Source organism: Cyrtonyx montezumae, unplaced genomic scaffold (genome assembly GCF_038088225.1).
Source record: "Cyrtonyx montezumae isolate F1298 unplaced genomic scaffold, pur_monq_1.0 scaffold_3, whole genome shotgun sequence".
NCBI lineage: Eukaryota > Metazoa > Chordata > Aves > Galliformes > Odontophoridae > Cyrtonyx > Cyrtonyx montezumae.
Window position 1 is genome coordinate 84,311,300 of NW_027072034.1, and position 25,760 is coordinate 84,337,059.

Genomic DNA, 25,760 nt, shown 5'->3' on the forward strand with positions numbered 1-25,760 from the left:
CAGTAGAAATGAAAACAGAAATTTCACCTCAGGAAACCTAACATGAAAATTTAAGATCTTGCATAACCTTAAAAAATATCTGGGGCAGATCACGCCCTCTTAAATATGAGCGTAAGGAGAATCATTCTTGGCATTTCGGGTCGAATGTATGATTCACACAAACATTTTAATAATTATTTTTAATATTCTCAATGTCAAGGAGTCCTTTCTAGCTTTGGTCTCATGGGAAGTTTCTCATTTAAGATGACTGAAAAATAAATGCGTAGCCATGCCTCGTTACCCCAACTGTCTCTTTAGAGATAAAAACCAAAGTTGGATCATATTCTTGCATAATGCAACAGAACTTAATTTCTGTCACTGGGAATCTTGCACATGTATAAACCAGTGTACCACTGTTCCCCGAGGCAAAAGTCAGGGGAATAAATGTGCCTTCAACATAAAAAATGACTGAGAAACATAGAAAATTACTAATAGCTTCTGACAAAGATTAAGTAAATAAAGGCTGCAAAATCTTTGGGAAATTCAGTGCAGATTGTGCCAATCACAGTGTACAGACCGAGTTAGTTGAAATTATTTACTCCATCATTAACAATGATATTTGAGAAACTAGGGTTGTAGGAATACATTAAAAAAATAATGGAATGGAAAATTATAAAACTAATATTCCAGAAAGGTAAGAAGAGTGATGCAGACAGCTATGGACCTTTAAAATTATTTTTATCACTAAGTAAGTGGGAAAAAATTGTGAGTGAAGGTGAACACAGTTGGCACTGAAATTGTTATAGAGTAGGATATAAGGCTGAACTATACTCCGTAGATTGGACCTTTTTGTTATTGTTATTTAAAAAGATAATCTTGAAAGACACATAGGATAAAATAAACATAGATTATGCTAGCTGGTCTGAAATTCCTGAAACAAAAGACAAGAAAAAGATAAATTTGATTTACAAAAAGACTGAAATCATAGGTATTTAACGAGACAACAAATGTCAGTTTTCAACTAGAAGCGGTGAGGGCTTTACTGTATATTATAGAAATCAATATTAATATTTTATTCTGTGCATTATCTTGAGGCAGACAACTTCCACATGTCAGAGGGAATAAAATGTCTTACCTACAGTATTTTTACAGTCCAACTGGACAATATTGTAAGCATTGTCCAAATTATACTGAATATACACTTTTATTTATTAAAAATAAAGAAAAAGGAAAAAAAGTTCTGCCCAACTCCTCACAGTTCTGTTATCCTGCATGACATCATATGGTATGGGACATCCCTTTGGTCAGTTTGGGTCAGCTGTTCTGGTTGTGTCCTCTCCTATCTCCTTGTGCACCCCATTCACCTTACTGGCAGAGCCATACCAGAAGCTGAAAAGTCTTTGACTTTTCACTGCCCAACAGCTAAAACATTATGTTCATCCTAAATCTAAAACACAGCACCATTCCAGCTGCCAGGAAGAAAATAAACTCTATCCCAGCTGAAACCAGGACAAGAGTGAATATGTGTATTTGTGATTTCAAAACAGTCCTGTTTTCACCATTCTTCTAATGACCTGTACTCATTATTTTTGAGTAATGTTGAACAAGTTCAACTTAAACTAAAAATAAGTGTAAGAAGGTCAATTTAAACATTCTGCAGATGTTGGAAAAAATATTCTTACAGGCCAAGGGGTATTACTAAATTTTCACCTAAGTGCTGTGTTTGCTGTTTGTTTGTCGTTACTACTGCAGTTACTGGCTACTCTGTACCCACAGATTGCTAAGAATGAAGCCTGTGGAAGCAGTATTCTGAAGAAGAATTTAAAAAAGAAATAAGAAAGAAAGCAAAAAGCTTCTTTCTTTTCGGCTTCTTTATTACTTTAGAAGGGCCAGAATATTCCTGTAAAATATCACAGTCGTTAAAACTGTGCTGTAGATAGCTTGGTTTAGGACTGGCTGGAAAACGTTATGCATTTATTTATTTATTTGTTTTCATGTAAGGAGCTAAATTTAAATGAGAGTTCCTGGAAAAGGTGATGAATAATGTCTGCATTTCATTTATTTCTGTGCCAAATGTCCTAGCTGTGCTACTAGTGCTCTTGGGATTATTTATCCACTGCTGGCTGTGGCCTGAGACTGTACCATAATCTTAATGTTCAGGGGATAACAAGGCTTTCTGGCCCATGTTTATATTTCAGGTACTCAAGTCACCACTTTCAAATGTTAAGATGGTTTGTGCATCCCTTCCATCTGCTCTGGCTCGCAGGTTTTCGTTGAGTACTGATATACATCACCTATTCTCAGTACTGACTGCAGCTAATTGGGAAATACATTATCGTCTGTCAGCTTACAGTTCCGCTCTGTTCATAAGGTCTCACTTGTGTAGTGTCCTTGCTTTCACTTTGCTTTAAATTAAAATAGGAGAGGTTACACACAGAAACTTGAGGACCTACCGTATATGGTCAGACATTACAAGTTCTTGATAGCTCTGTTGCATATACCCTACAAATATCCTTCAGGGTGCTTATGAGCAAGATAGAGACTACCTTTTACAACATCTGATAGTGATAGAACAAGGAGAATGATTTTAAACTGAAAGAGGGAATATTTAAGTTAGGTGTTAGGAGGAAGTTCTTTACTCGGGAAATGATGAGGCACTGGTACAGGCTGCCCAGAGGAGCTGTGGGTGCCCCATTCCTGCAGTCGTTCAAGGCCAGGTTGGATGGGATCTTGGGCAGCCTGATCCTAGTGAGTAGCAACCTTGCCCAGGGCAGGGGTGGGCTTTGAAGTCCCTTCCAACTCAAGCCTTTCTATGATTCTGTGATCCACATGCAGCTCTGAATGTCAGTATCTTTCCTTTAGCATCTGATACTGTTTTCGAGTTTTCTGGAAAGATCATCTGTGTTTTCATGCATTGTTGAAGTGAAATAAATTATGAGAATAATCCAAATCAAAGTGGGAATCATAGAATGGCTTGGGACCCCAAGGATCATCAAGTTCCAGTTCTCCCTGACACAGGCAGAGCCATGAACCTCCAGATCTAATACTAGAGCAGGGTGCCTAGGTGGTCTTTAACACCTCCAGGGACAGTCTTCCACAACCTCACTGAGCAGCTTCTTCCAGCACATCACCACCCTCCTCTCTGTAAGATGCTTCCCCCTGACTTCCAATCTAAACCTTCCCTCCTTGAGCTTAAAACATTCTGAAATCTGAGGCAAACATACAACTGCTTTTATGTGAAAGTTTTCAAACTGTGCCTCACCGGCCACTTTGATCATCAGATAATATTTTTCTCCTTAGGAAGTATTTCTTTAAAAGCCTTTAAAATTTCCAGGTGATCACAGGGAGTTAAACACAAACACCAACTGAAAATGGAGGAACTCAGTAACTGACAATTTTTATTTAATTCCTATGAACAGATGGTCTCACTGTAGGAATTTGTGTTATCACCTAGACTTTATTAGCCAAAGAACAACAACAAAAAAAAATGCAAATAGAGACAGCCATTTTTCTTTCTTCTTTTTAAGCTGTGATCTTCAAAAGGTTAACATAATTTCCTATGCTTTCTGCAGACACTTATAAGGAGTAAATGAATTCTTAACATAACTCAAAGATAATGTCTCCCATTTTATGCAGAAGTGAAAAACAAGACAGTACCAAAGAAGCTCATATTTTTCAAAGATTTGAGAAATACCTTCTTATGCAGAGACCCAAAAACTTTAATTTTAAAAGTTCAAAAAACAAAGTTGTAGAGAATCAGACAAAGGAACTTTATTTTTACTTCTGTATTCTATTTTTTGCATGTGCCAGACCTGTGGAATCTGATAGATTTTTCTTTCCTCAAGTATTTATGCATATAGTGATTGTAGTATGTTATTATCCATCATTCGTTGTCTTTATACTTAAGTCACTGAAAGGAAAATGTTGCTTTCTGAATGCTACTAAGCCTATGAAACAGTACCCAGATACCATAAAGAAGACCTCATTTTTATTTTAGTGATGAGCAGTAGGGCTACAGTAATCCGTGCTTTACCCTTTCAAAGCAGTTTACTGCAGACATTATTAGAGTTGTAGCAGACGTTGCTTTCTAGTCACTGCTACTTATGCTGTTTTAAAAGTTGCCTCGGGACAAACATAATGCATTCAGTTGGCAAAATTTTGAAGCTTTTACTCTGTTTTTGCTTACTGCCTCACTGGATGAGCTGGTTGATTTTTAGTGGAGCGTTATCTGCTACCCTCTCTGGATCTATAATTTTGTTTGCAGTGTCAATAAAAAGTAAAATCATTTGTTGAAGCTCAAAATTATAAGAGTTGTCTTCCTCCCTGGCCTGACATTTTTTGGAAAAGCAATATAGACATCCAGCTTTAACAGTGCTTTGACTTACTTTATACACACTGAGAATTATATGTATTTTTACATGCAAAGGAACCTACAACCTGTTCAGTATATGTTTTTTCTAGCATGGTAGTGTAATTTCTGTTCACTTTATGGTCTGAAAATACTAGCTGATTTGAGAGATCATCTGAATTCTGCTTGTAGTTATAATAATGCATTAAAAAGTTTGTAGCTGACTTCTCGAAGTTGTCTAGACCATCACCCTGCTCATAGCAGGTCTGGTTAGACAACATAGGTCAGGACAGCATCTATCTGTGCCTTGAATGCCTCCAAGAACAGAGGTTCTGCAAGCTTTTCTGGTATTTGACTGCTCACCCAGAGGAAAAAAATATTTCCTAATATCTGACCAGAATTTCTTGTGTTTGATCTTGTGCCCTATGACTGTGCTTGTCTCAGAAGAGTTTGGATCCATCTTCTCTGTATGCTCAGATCAGGTAGTTGCAGACAACACTAAGATCTCCTTTGAGTATTCTACTCTTAAGGCCGGGAAAAAAAAGATATAAATAGTTCTCAGCTTTTCCTCTTATATCGTGTGTGCCAAGTTCTTTACCAGACTGGTGGATCTCTGCTGAAATCACCCCTTTATGTCAATATATTTATTGTAGTAGGGAGATCAAAACTTTGTACAGTACTTGAGAAACAAATGCCGAGTAGAGGGAAAGGATTACATCATTTGAGCTGCTGGCTATGCTGTCATTGATACTATCAAGGATGTGGTTTGCCTTTTTCTGCTGCGTGTGATCCATGTTAGGATGAAAAACATTATGAATTGGACAAACGACTTCTACTTTTACAAGAAAGGTCAAATGTATGACAGAATCAGTTTCTTCCTAATTTAAATAAGAGAAAGTTTGTGGCCAGACATTTTTAAAAGAGAACCCATATTAACTGATACATTAGCACTCTGTAACTAGAGTTCATGTAATATAGCACTTCATAAAACTAGAAGGAAAAAAGAAGAAACAAGCTATCAGCAGGTTAACTCTGTCAGATACTATAGCATAATTGGCTTTGTGGTTTCAAATGCAGAAAGTGGCTGTGCGCTGACTTCTGATGCTTCCAGAATTAAATGTATATATATATATAATGAATTAAAAATTATCTGATGTTTATCAGAGTTTAATGAGCAATTTAGAAGAAAGGTAAGTAATTAAAGTTACCAAAGAGACTGTAACTGAAGTGTTTCTAATTGATATAGTTAAACATAGTCATGAAGGAAAAGTAGTAAAATTTGTTCCCTGAAACAACAAAACAGTAAAATTTATCATATGTCTAAGGGTTGATAATAACAACATGATGCTGAACTGATAGGCTCATGATATGATAGGTATTCACTGTTCCTAAATGCTATGTTTTTACTTAAAAAGGAGTTCCTTACTGAGGACTCTCAAAGATCATTTTACATTGCTCTCAAGAAATGCACGTGTGCTATTCTTGCATTGTGGTCAATGTACACTTTCCAGGTTGTGATAATCTTAGCAGAATTTTCAGGCTAGCTGTCAAAATCTGAGGCAACACATAGACTTACCAAACCTACCTGTGCCCAAAAGTCCTCTGCAGTAACTTGGTTTGAGAATGAGTTCTCACATTGACTGTCATCTATAAGTAGTCACCATCTGTCACCTAGTTGGAACTTAGAGCAACATCCAAAGTCCTAGCAACTGTGTACAAGCAGAAGAATATTTAAAAACTAGAACTCTAAATCAAAAGCTATCTAGCACAATTGTTACTGTTTTTTTTATTACAATGTTCTGGTGTGAAATCTGTCAAAAATATAACGTTAACAAAATTGAAAAAAGTTGCATTTTTAGGATTGTTTGATTGGTACATAAAAATTTTATGTGAGCTTATTTCGAATGGTTTATATGACAAGGTCTCTTTCTGTTGAGTATTTGCAAGCAAATTATATGTTGGCATTTGTGGAACAGAGTGTAAATTATATTGATGTACCATCAAGAGCACTTTGGACAAAAATTTTCACCACAAATAACTATGAATAACAGGTACATTACTTAATTACTTAATTATATGGCAAATTGAAACAATCTCCTTCAGTTCTGTTCAGAGCTAGTTGGGTGATTATATGTAACTTTGTGTGAGATAGCAAGCTAAGACTGAAGTCAACAAAAAGTTCTGGAGATTAAATAACTTTATAGACATTTTGGTATTTCAAGGTAAAAATTATATCTGAAAAGATCTGTAATGTTTCCTCACATGGATAAGCAGAATTGAATTTATTGATGTTCTGTCTTTTGTGGTTTCAGTAGTTAGATAAGAAAGCCAGCTCTGAAGTGGCATTACAAGTGTGCACAGTGGCACTAACTCAATTATTTCAAACATTTTTACCTCTGGTTAAAAAGAAAGATTTTTTTTTTTTTAACCTGAAGAAGACCAGGCTATAAAAATCAACATGACATAACTTTTCAGGAGAATCAGGCTAGGAGAGGCTACAACTACTTTTTTTGTTTATTTTGTTTCAATTCTTACAATGTGTTAATTCACTTCAAATGGAAATGTGGAGTTTTGTTTAGAAGGTCTGCAGCTTATTTGCATCATGTTCAAGTTGAAAAAAATGTTTCCAGTCCTACTTCTTTGAAAACATTTCATTTTCAAAAGCAGAGAGTTGAATTTTAAAAAGATTTTTTTCATCTTGAAAATGCAGGTGCAATGCTCGTAGCAGAGGATGCTCAATTGTTGATATTCTAGGTGGTCTCATGGTTCATCCACTCTACTTGAATGTTCCAGTGTTGTCTTCTGTGCAACTCTGGATGAATGGTCTTTGATTGTTTCAGAATAAAATCAATTTTCCTTTCTGTGTTCTCCTGTTTTGTTGCACAAAACATAACAATTTATGTTACATTATTGTTGAGGCACACTGAGTGCCGTATACACTTTGAGACATTAATGTAATGTTTTGTGATCACTAGAAATTCAACTGAAGAATCTGAGGAATAGGGTTAGATCCAAGTAGTTAAAAATTTTCACACTTGTTTTCAAGGAACAAAGATAAAATTATTTTTAGATTTGAACTGTGGGGTTTGGCTACTGAGGTAATTTAATGTAGAGATGGTGTTATGCCAAACAGGAATATATTCTCAGGATTCCTCATTTGGATATTGTTCATTTTGTATTTTGGTTTCATTGTTCATAACCATAGGCAAAAATATTGATTCTGGGAGAAGCTTTGTGAGTGACATATGTAAAATATTGTGAAGGGGCTGAAACTGCTATTCTCTGAAAAATAAATGCTCTTTTTGCTACTTACAGAAAAATGTTGAAATCTAGGATCAAGTGCATGATAGGAGTTCATTACAATTAGAGAGATACAGTTCTATTACACAAGCAGTATACTGTAATAACAGTATTTTATACTCTTGAGTGTGAATGTAAATTAAGGCATAATGGCAAATACATGTGTCTGTTGAAGAGCATCTATCTTAACATCTGATAGGGCTTAACCACTTCTCTCCCATCTGTCTGACAGAACTCCACCAAGACAGTGAATCCTGACTTCATAAGAGATTTTCTTTGAAGCTTTTAACATTGATCTATTAAAAGCTTAAGGTGTTGTTCTATATTCTCTTACTGTTTTTACACAAATTTTAGTTATGTGGAAGCTAGAGACTGTCCTTCAGGCAGTTGTATGAGGTCTCTTTTTTCATGGACTAAAGGTGTATCACTTTGTTGTGTAACAATAAAAGCTGGTAGTCACTCGTAATCATTTCCTAATATCTCATTTATTGATAACACATAATTGACAAGTAGAAAGAGGTGGATTTATCTTCCATTTAACAGCATAGATTGAACTAGTGAGGATAATCTCTGGGTCTTTCCTATTGTTAGAGTTCTTTCTGCTCACTCTTAAAGCAGCTCTCTCTGCTCCTCTTGCCTGTTCTCTTATGACTTCCTTTCAACATAGGAAGTTGGAGCTTCCCTTAGATCATTAGTAAGGACCGTTTTTCAGATATCTTTTCTTTGTGAATTTATCCCTTTGTTAGAACTGAAAAGCAATGAACTTTCTTAGCATTTTTTGTTGTTTTTGTAATACCCAGTGTAACACAACTTTCAAGACAGCAAGTACAAATACATATTTCTTCTTTCTTCCTAACAGTTTTTTGGCTTTAGCTATTCTTTGGTAATTCATCGGTCCCTTTTCCTTTCTGCAAAGGTTGCCAAATACTTTAACCTAGTTGTGTGACAAGGTATGTTGTATAGTTGTATGACAAGGCAGGTTGTGTAATGTATATGTGTTACAACCTAATACATATGTTACAACCAAAATTAGCACATTCTGGTTTGTATAATACATTTCTGATTTGTATAATACTCCTCAGAAGAATCAGATTAAATTTGAGGCTGTCCAGCAGACTTGCTCTGTCATGTTACTTATTGTATCTCTCAGCAGTTCATCAAGTTCACAGTAACTAACTTGTTGTATGGGATAATCTGTGATTACTTCAATGATTTGCATGAGCCTTACTTGTTTGAATTCATGATCAGAGTAGCTATTCCCACGTTCTGGCATTTAGTTCACTGTCCACAAGCAGGAGATAAGGCTGGTGCCCAGGAAGAGTGGAATGGCTGTTACACACCAAGGAGACTGCTTCAAGCAGGATGGCCAGATGTAGCACATTACTAACTCCAGCACATAATCCTGGAATCCAGGTGCTCTAGATAGTGTAATTCAAATTCCCTTGACCTCATGGGGTATTCTCATGTTCAGTTAAATCCCAACTGGGTTCATGTGGGTACATGGCAATGCTGTGGGAAGAGATAGGAGGAGATAGCAAATACAGTTGTGGAAAGGGCTCAGACATCATTGCAGTCATTTTGGCAAAGGCATCTTCACAGTCTCTCTTACTTCTCATTTCTCCTGTGGCCTTTTTTTCCCAACTATATGATAAGGAATCTTGTCTTAAATAGTATATAACCTTTATTCACATATGCTTAATTTTGTTAAATTTATACCATAAAAATACACAGACAGGATTTTCTTACAGATTTGAGTGGTCTTCATCTGCTTGATTCTCCTCGTTGTCTCAACAATAATGATGCAGTCATGCTTCCCAGATCTAAGTTACTTTGTTTAATGATGTCTTTTGGATTTCTTACTAAGATTTGCAGAGCTGTATTGCTCCTTGTTCTATACGTATGAAAATAATAACTAATCAGAAAAACAAAACTGTGTTAAAATACAGAAAAGTATGTCTCTGATCACTATACTTCCTCTTCTGCTCATTGTCGTGGCATTCACTAACTTTTCACCAACTTCAGTACTTGAAGGGTGCAGCTAATTTGGTTTCTGCAGAGAAGCTGACTTTGCTTATTCAGAAAGACAGCCAAAGGGATTTTGTTTGCCCAGACCCTATTGGGGTTTTTTTGTGTGTGTGTTTTTTTTTTCAACTTTGGCCTGTGAAGGTAAATTGACACAAGCATACCAAGAAAAAAAGCAGAATTTCACTTAAAATTTGACATAGAGAATAGGGGAACAGATGAATTATGCCCATTCCATACAATGTTCAAGAAAAGGGACTCTCAAATGCTGTTGGTGCTTCTATAGAATATGATTCTTACTGTGTTATGTTCCTCACCACTTCCTAGGATCTTCCTGGGGATAATTAGATATCATGCTGAAACTCCTTCACACAAACTGAATTTTGAAGAAAGGAAGCAATGAGATGAGAATGTATCTGTTGCTGAGGTTGAGCAGTCAGCCTGTGCCCTTGAACAAAGCCCTGGTCTCAAAGGACTTTCTACTGAAATACATGAATAACTCCAGTATATTTTGGAAAATTCCTTAACTATAAGTTGAATGAATCATCCACATCAATTTGACATGTGCTGCTAGCTCAGTTAATAGCTATGTATTAAGAAACATGATAGGAATCATGGAAGTTGTGTCTCCTACAGAGCCCCTTCATTATAGATACTCAGTCTCAGAATAGATACTGAATTACTTTCCAAAATATAATTCTAAACAATTCTTTCCTGTTTTGTTCATCAAGACCAAGCTCCTTTCACATATAAAGGACATGATTTTCACATTAGAAGACTGCACATAATAGCATACCATATGCTGTATTCAGTATAGAATCTGTTTTATTATCTGAACTCCGAAATAGCTTTTCATTGTGTGTTATTGTGGCATGGGAACAAAGAAATAAATTTGTCTTGGTATATTAAAATTCATCTTTTCCTTGAATGCAATGCAATTGCAAAGAATGATGATATACTGAAACATACTTATATACAGAATTTGAAAGAGTGGTACTGAGATATAAATAACCTGACTTTTAAGATGGGAGCAGAAACTTCAAGTTTGTCCTTACCTGTTGTATTGAGCTTGCATTATTTTGAATAGAAAGTTTGCTTGCATAAATCTGAATTTGTTATGTGACCTGCTGTTTTCTCAAGTTAAATGTAAAAGATATTTATCCATATACTGTGAAGAAAATTGCATTCATAAATTCTTCATCTCGTATTGTCATACCCAACATGAGGGGAAGAAAAGTATCATGAGTGTGTTGTAGTCCATTGATCCCATCCAACCTACTCCACACTGTGATGTGAGCGCTGCTTAGAGGATTGTTGTGTTTTAAAGACCTATTGTTGGTGATGAAGAACAGATGAACACAGTGAAATGTTGAAATGCTGCTCCATGGAGCATTTCAAAGCAGCTATATTTTTTTTCCTTCCCCCATCAGGTTGCAATGTGTGCTAATTGACCATGGCCTCTAGCAGGTGTCCAGAGACTCAGCCTCACCTCTTCAGTTCTGTAGCAAACAAATGTATTGTTCAGGAGTCAGATTCCTCTAGCAGTAAGATAAATCTATGAAGGATTTAAAAAATAATTCAGCATTATTATAGCTACTTCTGTAATTATCACAAATAGCGGCAGTTAGACACCTGTCTCTTTGCAACTTCTAGTCAGGTGGGAAAGTTGTCCAGATCTATCTTGCAGTAAATTACATTTGCAGTTCTTTATGACAGCAAAAAGGGAAGACAGTTTTCCAGTTTATTTGGTATATATTAGGAGACACAACACTGAGGATGGCAGTGCTACCAGCTATATCTTGATAAACTGCCTGTGCACACAGGTCATCAAAATTCTATGGGAGCTGCAGCTATAAGAATGTGTGCCAGTTCTACGTCCCTCACTTTATTTCAAAATATACCTTAAAGATATAGTGACGTGATCTTCTATGTATGTTCTGGATTGATAAAACAAATAGTTATTCTCAGAAGATTTTATTTAACCCATTCGCAAATACCAGAACTTACATCTCTTCTCCATTCTGAATTTTGGGACCTGATGCTTTACCTAGCACGTTTTGCATTCACTTTCCAGATCACGTGAATGGTCACTGTACCAGCCCAACATCCCAGAGCTGCAGTTCAGGAAAACGACTTTCCAGCGCGGACGTCTCAAAAGTAAACCGCCGAGGGCCTGGGAGGCCCCCCTTTAGAAAAGCACAGTCTGCAGCGTGCATGGAGATTTCCCTCCCAGTCACCACAGAAGGTGGGTGGCAGTGACTGTTGTGCTAGGTATCTGTGAATTTCTCACCAGGTGTGAAAGGAAATTTAGCACGATCCTTGTCCTAGTCATTGCACAAAACTGCTGCCTTCATCTGACTGTTTAGAATTAGAACAACCCCTGTGTGTTACTGTTGTTACTAACCAGCCTGCTCTTGAGCTCTGTGCTGCCTAGGGATTTGGTATGCTGAACCTCCACGAACTCTTACAGTTGTCCCCTGACCTGTATGGATCCAGTGCTTTGTTATGAAAAAGCAATTGTTCATAGCAGCCTACATAGAGTTTCTGTGACAGCTTGAAATACTGAAGTTTCAAATTCTTTGTCACTGCTTATCAATTCTGAAACTGAGTTCAGGCTTTGCACGTGTTTATTGATACTAAAGACTGTAAAATTACACAATTCCTGGCCACAGTTTACTGTAAAATTATAGCCCATAATCTGATTTGTTTATACAACAAGCCTCTAGCTTTAATGTTTGAAAAACAGTCTGCAAATCATGATCTTCCTGAGTGCAGAGACTTAATAGACCACTTATGGCAATGCATTGTGCCTAAAACTTAGAGTACGCCCATTTTTATTTGGTGTCTGGACCACAGGCATTCTTTACAACTGGAACCAGTACTCCCAAGTTTTGATTATTACTAATGGGGATAGAGAAAGGGGTATTAAATCACTTAGTGTGTCTAATTTTAAATGCAAATTATCGCAAATACTTTTGTTACTAGCTGCAAATTGCTAGAATTATTTCATTTTCTTTATGACAACATAGGTAGAAAAATAATTTTCCATTTTTCCTTCTTACAACTGTGGGGATCACAGAACAGAATCTACTGTGTGAGACCCAGTAGGAAAATATCCTTATTTGACATAGAGAGTTCCAAGATTATGTTCTTTACTGGAACAGAACTGTCATCCCATAGGCTGTCCTGGTGCCATCTAGCATCTCCTTGTGTTTGAAATAAGGGTACTGTTTACCTATACTGATCCTCAGGACATAGAGTAAAACATGGTCGGATGATCTCTGAAGAACAGTTGTGTTCACTGAATGTGTTACCCTCTTCCAGCTGTGTCATTAGGTCTGTAGCAGAAATCATCTCCCATTGTCGGAGGCTATTCCACCAAAACAGATACATGTGAAAGATGGATCATTTGTGCTGTTCTTTTCTACTTAAGTACAGAAATACTTAGCTTAAATATATTAGTTTTACACTGTCCAAATACCTTTTTACTAAAGCAGAGAAGTGCCCACATGATCTATTTTTACTGGATGAGTATTTATCCTCTACAGAGGAAAAGAGGCAAAAACTTGATAAAAGTAACATTTTGACTGAAACTGATGTTTCTTCAGTGACCATGCAGCCATTGTCTTAGACTGTAAATAGAACTAGACTGATTTCATATACCTAAACATTATCTCAGTTAACTTATTGTAATTATAACAAAATTATACTTTGAAATGATGTCAAAGAATCTTCTGGGCTCAAATTTTACCTTGTCAGCAAAGTTATTTTCTTTCTTCCCACACATGACATTCAAAGGCATTGGCACCTGTAGTGTAGACCTGGCCTGGGAGGGCAGGGGTGGCCGAGTTGTGGAGTTATCAAAGAGGAAGCCATAGGCTGAACAGCACAAATGCCTAATCATGTTGTAGGCTTTGTATGAAATATGATTAAGTGTAATCCTTGAGCAATTAGTTATAATAAGTTATTTAGTTTACATAGTAAACCTATAAATTTCAGCTCTAACTTGGATTAATGACTGTATGTATAGCATTGTACTAAAGGAGATTTATAGCACTGAGGTGTTTAGAAATTTCCTGTGCTTAAAGGCAGTTTTCATTTTAGTAATTAGCATTTTTTCCTCCATGTTAGTTATTGATTATTGTAACTCCTGTCAGCACCACACAAATATGGTAAGTACCATTGTCATATTATAACCTGTTGTGGAAAATGCATCACTGCCACAATAGTTTCACTTTGTTTGTCTTTTCTTCATCCTATGTAGTACTGAACTTTTCTGCAATTCTTATATGCAGACACTGCTGCAGTATCAACATTACTTACAAATAACTCGGTCACAATACCACTGAACTCTTTTCTGCTGCTTCTTTTCCTTCTCACTTATATCTTTCAAAAGTAGGGTCCACTGACAAGCAGAAGAGGGAACCTACAATCCTTTAAGCTTCCACTAATTCTTTCCTTTCCAGTAACAGCAAGTCACATCATTCCAAAATGATCCCTTGGCTGCTACACCATACACATTCTGTTCATCTGTTCAGAAGGAAAACTGGCATTACTAGAAGAGTGTTAAGCATACTACTTTATGAAATACCTTCAACAATTTCTGGTATTACAAAGCATTTAACAATACATTGTTGCTTTTGATTGCATGGTGGGGCTTTCTGCTTGTAATGCTATAATGGGATGGACAGTACTGTAATAATAGCAGGGTAACGAAGTCTTTGGTTACGGCCAATGAGAATGAGCCCAAATGCAGCAGCTATGAACACAGAAATGAAGGAAAGGAGCTGCTTACCTCTAGAAGACCTCAGGTAGGTCTCCACTGCCAACCCTTAAATGAGGTCTGGGAAGGTGGATCCTGGCTCCACTCCCATAGGTCACTCAGATGCATTGCATGCACCTGAGCTCTGCTGGGCTAGCCCCACCTTCCCACCAGGTGCTCAGTTACTGCTTCAGACAGACTTAGCATTTCTGCTACACTACTAATCCCTATCACGAAAGATTTAGTTTCTATTTTTCATTATTAATTACGATACCTATCAAGTTTAATATGAAAGTTTGCCTCGTTCTAGAGGGTCATCTAACTTCCTTTCAGAGACATGAAGTAAATTAATGTAAGTGACTTTAAGAAAAAAAATCCTATTTAAGTATATCAGTAATGTCATTGAAGTAGTATTGTAGTTCTCAGTGAGGTCAGTGAAATGACTGCGATATAGTTCTTCCTGCTGCAAGAAAGGGCCAGACAGAGTCTTTAGAGTTTAATTTACATTAACATAATAAGAAAGACCATGATTTGAGTTTTTCTTTGCATGTGTGGTTTGTATGTACAAGCATACATACAAGTTTACCTTTCAGTAGGTTTATAAGTTAAAATAATTTTCTAATGGTACATATTCTCTTGTTGAAAAGAATTCATATGTCCAACTTATCAAAAATTTGTTTCAATTATTATTTTTAGATGCCTGTTGTATTAGCCTTTCAAGTTCTAGCTTTGCTAACTGAACTGTCTGGAATGACTGACATTCAGCCATTCTTTATGCATCTTGGCTTTCTGGACTTCCTATTTTAGCAGGGGGTTTGATTGATTTCTGAAGGTTTTTATATTAAATGGTATGCTAGAAAATGATATGATCCTTGAAGGTTTTTCTGGTTAAAAGTAAGGAGGAGTGTGAGGGATAAGGAAGATAAGAAGTTAAAAGATTTGAGAAATATACTGAGAATCTGAGAATAAAAAAACCTCTTCCAAAGGAGAAACTGGCTTTGATCAAAACCTTCCTGGTGGGGCTACTTAGCAGTATATGCTGCAATAAATAATGGTTATATTCACAAAAAGTTATTTTTTATGTTCTTATTCTGTGACAATGGTGTGTAATTTGTGTTCTCACCACAGAAGTAGTATTGTAAATTAGGATATGATTCTTCAACTTGATTAGAGTTTTGTTTAGAGATTGCTATCTCAGAAGCATTAAAAAATTTCACATATAAAAAATCCCTTGTATATGAGTAGATGGTTCTTAGATTTTCTTAAGTGGAATGCCTGTTTCTGAGGCATTGATGTCAGTTGGATTTTTTTTAATAATTCTTCTGGTTCCTGGTCTTAAAACTCCTTCTTAATTGATTAGATTAAAAAGATAATACATTTTGGTGACTAATCATAAGATATCTGTTAGAATAATAAATCACTCTTTTCACTTTGGTTTTCAAAACAAGCTCCTTTAAATCTGAGCCTTTTAGAACTGTTAGAACTGCGTTTTCAGCATTTTCATCAAGTGTATTTTCAACCAGTCTCCCCACAGGACAGTTTTCTGACTTCATTTCTATTAGATGCCTTGGTCTGTTCCAGCACTGGGCTGCAGCTAACGCCCTGCTTCAACTGCAGATATCATCACAGGAACATTGAAACAGGGATTGTATTAACCTTTTGCTTGCTTTCTTTGGGGAAAATTTGTACTCCTCCTCCTCTGTTCTGTTGCAGAGATCCAACCCAGTTCAGCTCAGACTAATAACTAATACTACATAGTCATTAAAGTGATTAAAACTCCTCTTCTATCTTGAACAGCTGAAATACCAATTATGAATTAGAGTGTAGGTGAACAGGCCCAAAGCATTCGTTCATTTTCGCATAGAAAAATTAAACCTGTATTTCAATCTAATTTTTATTGTAATTTTTGATGAAAGAAAATAGTAAAGCTAAACAATAAAAATAAAATTGTTGTGGGAGAGAACTCAGTGTGGTTATCCTTGCATAGCTGACTGAGTGTGTGCATATGCTGTCATACACTCCTGTTTGCTTAAATAAAATGCAAATAACTAGTGTTTCAGATTTGGAATTTCTCAGTTACCGCTTTTATCAAACGTTTTTCTTTTTTAAGCCAGTTTGTGTACTCCAAAAGACTCTCTCTGTCATGACTTGCTAGTTGCCCTCAATAGCATGTGCTGGCAGACTCTGCTACTTTTTTCCCCCTTATTACCTACATTCATACAGAAGCTGGAGCATTCTGTATATGTCTAAATGTAGTATACCATACTCCTTAGAAAGGAAGTAGAGGCAGCATGGAGTTTTCACATTGAAATGTCATATTTGGAAATCTATTTTCTCCAACCATAAGTGATATAAAATTACCTTTCTATTTTTAAAAGTTAAAAGTTAAATAGTTAGAATGTGACACAGAGCATTTATTTAAGTTGAAATGTCACTGAGAGCTAGCAAAAACATCGAAGCATTCTAGCATTGAAGAGTATTTAGCTATTATCTCTAATAACCTTATCAAAAATTCTATGGCAAGTACAATACAATTTTCATTTTAATGGATATAATGTATGTACTCTTAGACCTGAAGTATTTCTTTAGAATTTGCATAAAAAATGACTAAAATGATTCTGAGAATGAGTTGTTTCGTCTCTTGCATGATTTTGTCCAATTTGCTTTGGAAATAGATAGTATCTATATACTACATACTTGAATTTATTTTACTATTCAAATGTATTTGTGAGGATTACTGTAAGATTTGTGTACAGTTTGGCAGAGGTTAATGAATCATTTTCCTGCTGGATTTTGGCTTAGATTTTATGCTTTTAGGACGCTACATGTTCTTTTGAACTTTGTTGCTGTTTAGTTGGGTTTTGGTTCAGCAAATTCTACAGTGGTTTTATGTGCATATATGTTGGCCTGTAAGTTTAGTCTGTTTCTATAACAAAGCTTCAAACCTCTTAGGACCCATCTGTGCCTTAATCAGTATTTATTTGTGAAGACATAGCAAACTGCTGACATTTGCACTAGTAAGTCCAGTAAGAGGTAGTCAGGGTCTTGAAAATAAGTGGAATTTTGTGTGAAGTCCACAACCTGAGGAACTGAACTCTGCTAATATTGTGCTGTATATTGCATATTTCCCGTGTAACTAATACAAAATTGTTGGCAGTTCTCTTGTTGGTTGTGGTTATACTGTTAACACCATCTGCAGAAGTGCTCTGTGCATATCATGTTGGATTTTCTGGATGAATGAGTAAATCTCACCATTTGGTTTTCTTCCCATGTTGAGGGTGAGGAGCACTGAACAGGGGGAGATTCTCTGTTTTTATCATTAGCCTCCTTTTTTCTTGGGTCTGAAGCCCACATGTGAATGTGAGCTAACTGATGAGAGCCTAGAAGGCAATAACTGCAGTCTTGAAAGGTCATGGGCTTCCAAGGAAAGAGAGAAACAAATAGGTTGCTTGATCTAGAAAAGCTTTGAAGGAGCAGCACAAATTGATTTAGATACATGACAGGGGACTGCGGGGAGAGAGGGAATTAACTACTGTTTCTATCTGCTGAGAGAAAGGCAGAATGTAACGGACATAAATTACAACGTCAGGGGCACAACTTTGTGGGGACAGTAGGCGATTCATTTTGATCACAGGGATAGTTAGCTGCAGAAATGGATTCTCTTCAGGACGTTAGTGAATCTCTGGCCAGTATTTAGAACAACTCATGCTCTCCACTGCATTATCTTCATCATTGCTCCTGATACTGGAAAGTGGATGACTTCTGATAAACATTCTTAGCATCCAAATAGACAGACACTTACCTGGTCCACTGGGCGTGATACAGCTATCTTGTTACCGTGCCTTATGAAGCCCCTAAGGGCCATGATTTTTCAAAGCTAAGCTTTTGCAGCAGGTTGAAAACCCCTTGTCTGGAGATTTTTTTCTTTATCAATGAGGGTACTACGGTGTTGGTTCTGCTTGTGAGTCATTTCAATTTTGTTAGCATTTGAAGTTACTTTGCATATCTGTGACTAGTAACAACAGGAATATTTTAATAGGAAATGGCTTAGAGATTAGATCTGAGAGGCTGCAGTCTTCACTAGTCACTGTCACCATCCTATTTCTTGTCTGTGTAGAGAAGTAGATAAGATTGCATGCAGGACCTGTTCAACATCCATAAAGTCTGTTCCTTGATACTGAAAGTTTAATTCAAAAAAACTGTTTCCAGAAATGTGCTTTCCATAGTCCTATATTCATTTTCAGTTATGGCAGAGATGAGAGTGTGCATGTTTGCTTTCTACTGTAGATCAAGTAAAAATTCCTTGCTTCCTCTTAGTGACTAGATATAGGGAGATTTTAAGGGTGAGCAAGGGGCAAAACCCAGTCTGCCTGTGGTGCAGAAACATCAAAAACAATGACAATTGAACTTGGGAGTAAGGGAACATGTCAGCCCACCTAGTGCAGTCCATCTCTTCAGGATTCAGACTGAGAGGAGGTCCCAACCAAATGAGTGGGGCATGCCACTTGACCAAGAAGTCTGCGTAAGAACTTCCAAGGACATTGATAAAAAGTTGGTTGTTATAGCATGAAGTAGCCTAGTTTCTAGACACTATGAAGTTTAAGTGGAGCTCTCTATAACACATTTATATTTTATACTAGGTTCAAAGCAAACAAAAAGTTGGACTAGAGGGAACAGAAGCCTCAGGATCACCTTCCCATCTGAATATTATAACCATTAGACTGGACTAAAGCTTTGCTATTGTGCCTTAAAGTGGTTTGTCTTCCAGGGGATACATGAAAAATGCTCATGATACCTAGTGGCTGCAGATACAGAAGGCATGGATGCAGCCAGTTCTCTCAGGCTGATTTGTGCCTCTGGGTTTCTACCATGCACTACAGTCACTAGACTGCAGAAAGCCATTGAGGCTGTCATTATTTGGACCAGATTTTAATCTTTGTCAGATGTAACGTCTGTTTAAATCATGGTCACAGAAAGCTTTCCCTATGTCTTTGGACAAAGCAGTAAGGAGTGGTTGTCTAGAAACTGAGTTGCCTCATGAAAGAACATCTCATAGCCAGTAAAAGCCTGGGAAGAGAGAGATAGCTTTGTCTTCATACAGATGTAAAGATTTTGCCTACATTCCAACTCTGCTGGACTAGATTGAGTTAATGTTTGCTTTTCCTGGGAGTACATTTTCTGTGAGTTCTACTAGGGTCTGCTTTTTCTCATATAGGAATGTGCAAATTTTCCTTGTATTTAAAACTACCAAGTGTAAGAAAGCTTTGTTATTTTTATGTTCACTGAATGTTTAGACAGTTTTAATTTAAATGATCATTTTATTCCAAATTAAGCTGATTTCATGCTGCACTCTAAGTATGTTGAATGTGAAGAATAGGTTTTGCACTACATGCTCAACTTTACCATTTCTGTATCTGACATAGCTTTTGAAACAGTGGGACACACTTTTTAGATGATGCCTGGTACTTCTCTGACTGAATGGAGTAGCTGTGGAGCTGTTGTATACAGACAGCAAGGGAAGATCATATATGCATTCTAGTCATTCTTACATTATAATAGCTATTCCAACATTTTTTTTATCAACAAAGTTTTTCTATCTACTCTTCAGTTACATAAGCAGAGAATCTAATTGGAGAAAAAAAAGAATGCTTTCACTTCTTTCATGCACAACTATTTCGACTGCTTTATTGACTGAATGTAAGGTTTTTCTTCTATTGCACCTTTTGTCTTCTACTGATTCTTGGGTACATCCACATATGAAAGTTGCAGAACATGTTCTTCCTTCCCAGACCATCGATGTTATCAAGATGTTATCATCAATGTTATCTGCTTCTGCAAAAAGAATATTTTAGACTGGGTGTGAAGTTATAGGGAATTGTGATATCTTTGATTAAAAAACATATATTCAAACTTATAATCTAAATTCAAATTGAGCTGTTAGTGTCCCAAATGGGAAGACAGTCTGCTTGTGTAAGTAATGGGAAGTAATTAATCCAATCCAATAGGAACGCTTGATAGGCATGATTTACTGTAGAGATCTCCAGCATTTCTATCTTTCCATAAAAATGCTTATTTCTACTTCATTTTCAATTTGAAAAACAGTTTTGCTCTAACAGCTCCTCCCATTTTTTTTTTAAATGTCCTGAACTAAAAATAAGCCTGAACTGTTCTGTATTCTGAAAATATCAGAGTGAAGTTCCAGGTCTGGTGACTTAAATCTGTTTTTCTCTTTGAGGCCTTTCTTTGCTAACATTTATATCAGTTCTGCATCAGTGTAATTCTGTGAAACCACACGGTCAAATTACGCTGTTATTACTATAGCAACTTCAGGATTGTACTACATTTCAGATCTTTCTCAGGGTTGGTGGGGGTGGGTGGAGTGAAGCATCCCCTAGGTGTGAGCTTTGTGTAAGCATATGCACTCATCCTGGTCTGAATACTCTGCAAGCAATATATTCACATTCTTTTTTGACATAGTTTTAGGGCTGATCCAGTAGATCAATAGTAGTGATTTGAGCTGATCCAGTAGAAAACGATTCACAGTAAGAGTGTAGACTGTTGCATTGTTTGTGCCTAAGATAACTTCTGCTGCTTTCTAGTGAATTGCTTTAACATGGAATGCAGCTTCAGAGTGATGCTATTAAAATGTGTTTGAAGATGCTCTTAGCCAAGTAACTGTGCACTGTTCTTAAGTGTGTGGAAGCCCCGTAGCGTTACCTCCTGCCCCTTTCTCCTCTGTGTTGCTGAAGCATTGCTGTCTGTAATATGGTTCAGTCTCTGTCTCTGTGTTTTTACTGCGTGCAAATTCCTGTTTGAAATGTAATTCCTCTACTGTATGTTTACACAGGCATTCAGGGCTTTGCATGCTTTCCTGACTCAGTAATTTAAAAAGTGATGTTTATCTAGAACTATTAAGATTATAATCCTTAAACTGTCAAATAGTTTAATATTTTCATTACCTTCTGTCAAATCTGGTATCTGAAACATAAACTTTTCAAGATCCCCAAGTGAGGAGAATTAAAACCATTTAAATTTGTTTCCAGAATATATTGATTTCCACATATATAAAAAAAAAAGGTCGATTTTTGTATATATTCTATGAGCAGATCAGTTACTGAGTGTGTTAAAATCAGGAATGAACCTGTAAATAGAATCCAACACTCTGACGGTTAATTGAATGCAGAACTCTCCGGTAATGAATGTAAACATTTACAGTGACAATATTGATCTTTGTCACACGTAATTTTCTTTCATTCCTCATAACAAATGATTGTTTTCTTTTCTTGATTCCTAACTCCAAAAAGAAATGGACTTTATGTTTCTTTGTTGGTCCTTACCTCATTATTTTAAAATAATCATGATGACAATTTCCTGGATGTGTTGATGTTTGAGGACGTGTTCCCCTTGCAAGCCTTTGGCTGCAGATGAGAACAAAGAAGTTAGAATGTTCCCCCAAAGAGCAGACATCAGTGGCATAAATATTGTTGTTAGTGTCCCCTACTTTTTTTTTTTTCTTTTAATTCCTTGGGAAATTAGAGAAATTCTAATGCTATTTCTGCTAAACAAAAGGTAGTAAAAAAAAATCCCTACAAGTGCTCTATGAATGTAGCAATTGAAACATAGGGAATTATTTACTCAGATGGCCTTTCAAGTTCTCTGAAACCCCCTAGGCCCTCAATCACATCTTCTGCTAGACACCAGTGTGCTACAGCAGGAGCACTCTGTCATGCAAGGAAAGAGCTAGGTCAGTCAGTGCTCGGGGCTGTGTTCATAGGAATGTCGTGATGGTGATTGGCTCAATTGTTCTTGTCCTTTTGCAATGCACACGATTTTGTGGCAGTAGGTTACATTTCCAGACGGGCAGTGCTTCAGCAATTACATGGAATCAGTTCATTCTCACATGACAAGCGTCACTGTACTGCTCACACATGGATGAACAAAGGTAAGACCCAACACCACTGGCTTCATTTTTATGTACGTGAATTGAAGTGTCCTTCTATGTTTTGGTCCCTGAGGTGGGTAGCAAATTGGAGCTTTTGCAATTGTTAAATCGGGAGCTTTCTACTTGTACACTGTTGCTTGTAGCTGGAATTTAAGTATCAATCCAGTCTTACGGATTGAACCCCCTCTCCAGGGGACTGGTTCCAGAGTCTCCATCTACATCTCAGTACAGAATCGTAGAATTGTAGGGGTTGGAAGGGACCTCTAGAGATCATCAAGTCCAACCCCCTGCCAAAGCAGGCTCCCCGAACAAGGTTGCACAGGTAGACGAGGTTGCATTAATCTACACTGTGCGTATACTGTGTATATAGTCTATACACCGGGGCTGAATGAAGCCTTTTTGATGCAAGCAGAACCACTTTTGTAGTAGTATTTCTATAGTATGGTCCTAACTCACAGTATGCAGCTATTTGAAATTTCCTCACTGCAGATAACAATGCTTTTGCTCAGAGCTGCTTAGACTATGGTCTAACAACCTGGATAGCACTAATGACAGTCATTGCTTGGCTCTCAGGGAACACTCTCATAGTGCTCTTGGCTCCTCTGCTCCCAGCTGCAGGAACAGCCTGCAGACCTCCTTGGAAAGAAAAGAAGAAGAAAAAAGAAGGGAAGAAAAGTCAATCAATCCAGGTCTACAAAGGGAAAAGGAGGAAAAATGGCATGCTAGCCTAAAAGAGACACAGCTGTGTGATAACAGAGGGATCACTGGAGTTGGATAAATGCCTCCCTAAGAAAATAGAACATTGACTCCCTCAAAGCAGGAGGCAATTAAGAGGCTGACACTCACTTAGGAGAAAGTGTAACATAGCAGAATATTGTGGAGAGAATAATGAGGGAAAGAACTGTGGAGCAGAAAATTATTTGCCTTTCACATATGAATGGCTGTCTTCTTAGTGAAGCAGGGAGACCAAATCAACTTTGTTTGACCTAGGTTAAAGGGAATACCTGAATTAATACGGGCCCTGGTTCGCAGTCATGCCGAGAGATGTAGCTGTCACTGTTACTACACCTGTATCACCATGTAACAGAAGGAAAATATATGAGAAAACCCCTAACAGTGTTGCATATGAAATGCATAGTCTGTGTTACAGATTACTGCGGAATGACAGTGTTTGTGCATAACAACTTCTAGCAGATGGGATATCATTTTAAATGCAGAAATTAAGCTAGGTACATTTCTGTTTTCCAAAGAACATGTCTTTATGTTTCTCCAGGATATAATGGAGTGGTTTCAAATTAGAGAATTTGAGGTATAGTCTTTTTGAGAGGGAAAGTGTCGGGGGAACAGTACTGAACTAAGTTTTATACCAAAGAGGAGAGATTCTGTCCTTCTTTTAGAGCTATTAAAGTTCCATAGTGATTTCAGCCTTCCATGAGTTTTGTTTTGCTGTTCAGATATGTTTAATGACATCAAACTTTGACAAGTGTCATGCTGATCTTTCGTGTTTCATTTTGAGTAGTGTATTTAATAGAAACTTGCACAGTATGTTCCCAGAAGTGTCCCAAAGACTATATCTGTTAATGTCAATTCTGCTAAGATGCCTTAGTTAGCTGTACTGTACTGGAGTGAAGAACATTTCTTGTTAGTTTAGAGAGGGAGAAAGCTCGATGACATATGCGAATGGTACATCATGTATTTTAAGGTCCGTGTATGTATGTAGCCTATGCTAACTAAGCAGATGCATATTTGTCCTTTCAATATCTTTCTTAGTTTGAGCACCACCGTGTTTGAATGTTATGACTTCTAAAGAGAAAATTAATTTTGTAGCAACGTATTTTTAAAATAAGGTAGCCTTTGAATTTTATATATTTATATATATATATATATGTATATGTGTGTGAGTGTGTGTGTGAGAAGCCCTGAGGATTTGTGCCTTGAAATCACCCCTCTGCCCTTCTTTGCCTGTTAGCTGACGCCCTTAGGAGCTTGGCCAACCAGTCCACTGCAGAAGTACAAAGTGCTTGGGGTTATGGGAGACAATGATTCTCAAGGTATTAGAAGCTTTTCACATGAATAAAAATTCCCAGGTTTCTGCAGATATATTTAGCAGCACTTAGCTAGAACTAGAATGACAACAGTGCCTACGTAAAGAAGGTTAAACAGGGTGAGGAGAAGGCAGTGCTTGGAAATTCAAGTAGACACAAGTTTCTCTTTCATTAGAGTGGGCCTGAAGTGACAGGGAATGCTCTCCTCTGAAGCTCCTGTTTGTAAAGCTACAGATGCCCTCCAAGAACAGCAGCTGTGCCAAGTATGTCTGAGCAGCATGTTCGTCTGCCCCCATCCACGTGTGCCAATACAGGCATGTGAGGTAGCATATATAGTAATGCCTGTTGTTCCAATAATGCTTTGCTGTGGTTCTCTCCAGTATTTCCCAGGTAGCTGCTCTGAAGAGGAGAATTTCTGCAGTTCACGTGCAGTGATCTGGGTAGGGAATCTAATGCAGTATGTGGTCTGAGGAGGATTCACCACCTAACAGCTGCTTCTGGTGGAGCAAGAGACAGTGTGAAGCTTAGCCCAGTTTTAAACTGGAGTGCTTGAGAAAGCCCTTTTCTAATTTTACTCTTAACCGCAAGTAGACCGTATTTCCTCTCCTTCATTTCTGCAGGCTCTGAAGAGGCAGCTGTATGTGCCAAGATGAGAATTTTGTACCAAACACAAACCTGCCTCATAACAGTAGATTCAGAAATTAGCCTTTTATCTCAGGTCTGATACTTTCAAATGTTCTCCATCTCCATAACCTCCTGTTCCTCTGATGTTTGTGTTGCAGAAGAGAATGTGAGGTTTCCAGTGATCAAGATCTGACTTTGACCCTGTGATGGCAGACAGCAGCACTGACACAAATTGCTTTGCAAAGGCCATGCTGGTGGCCAACCCTGCTCTTTTCTTCCCTCTGGCTCCCTTAGTCTTCAGGAACCTTTTAGCTTTGCTGTGCTTCATAGCCTCCACCACGTTGCCACTGACACGCATGGCTACCCCCAGCAGATTCCTTTCACACTTTTGGGCTTCCTTCTTGGTGCAAGGCAAAGCAAAGCTGGACCCCTAAGCCCTACAGCATTTAGACTGTGTTCACTGCCACTTCCCTCTGAAGAGCTCAAACTCTCCATTAGTATGGCTCTGCCTCCACGCGTCTCTCACTGTTGTCTGCTAAAGTTCAGGCAAAAAGATGACACTGTTGGTGCCAGCTCACCATGAGTTGTCATTGAGGGCTCAGAGCAGATTTCTCATCTCAGAGCCTGGGAAGCTAGAGTTGATTTGTACCCTGAGATGTTTTGGATGTCGGGATATTTGAGTGATGTGTGTCTTTTCCCCAGAGAGCTTGATGATATGCAGCAGCTGTGAACTTAGTG

The 25,760-nt window shown here is 37.4% G+C and overlaps 1 protein-coding gene across 3 annotated transcripts in view; it reads left to right on the forward strand.

Annotated features, from left to right (window-relative positions):
* STXBP5L (syntaxin binding protein 5L) overlaps nt 1-25,760 on the forward strand; it is a 185,290-nt gene that overhangs the window by 152,169 nt on the left and 7,361 nt on the right. For all 3 annotated transcript variants that reach the window (XM_065742112.1, XM_065742113.1, XM_065742114.1), the window contains one exon: nt 11,724-11,894. In XM_065742112.1, the coding sequence (XP_065598184.1) occupies nt 11,724-11,894 (171 nt within the window). The remainder of the gene's footprint in view (nt 1-11,723; nt 11,895-25,760) is intronic.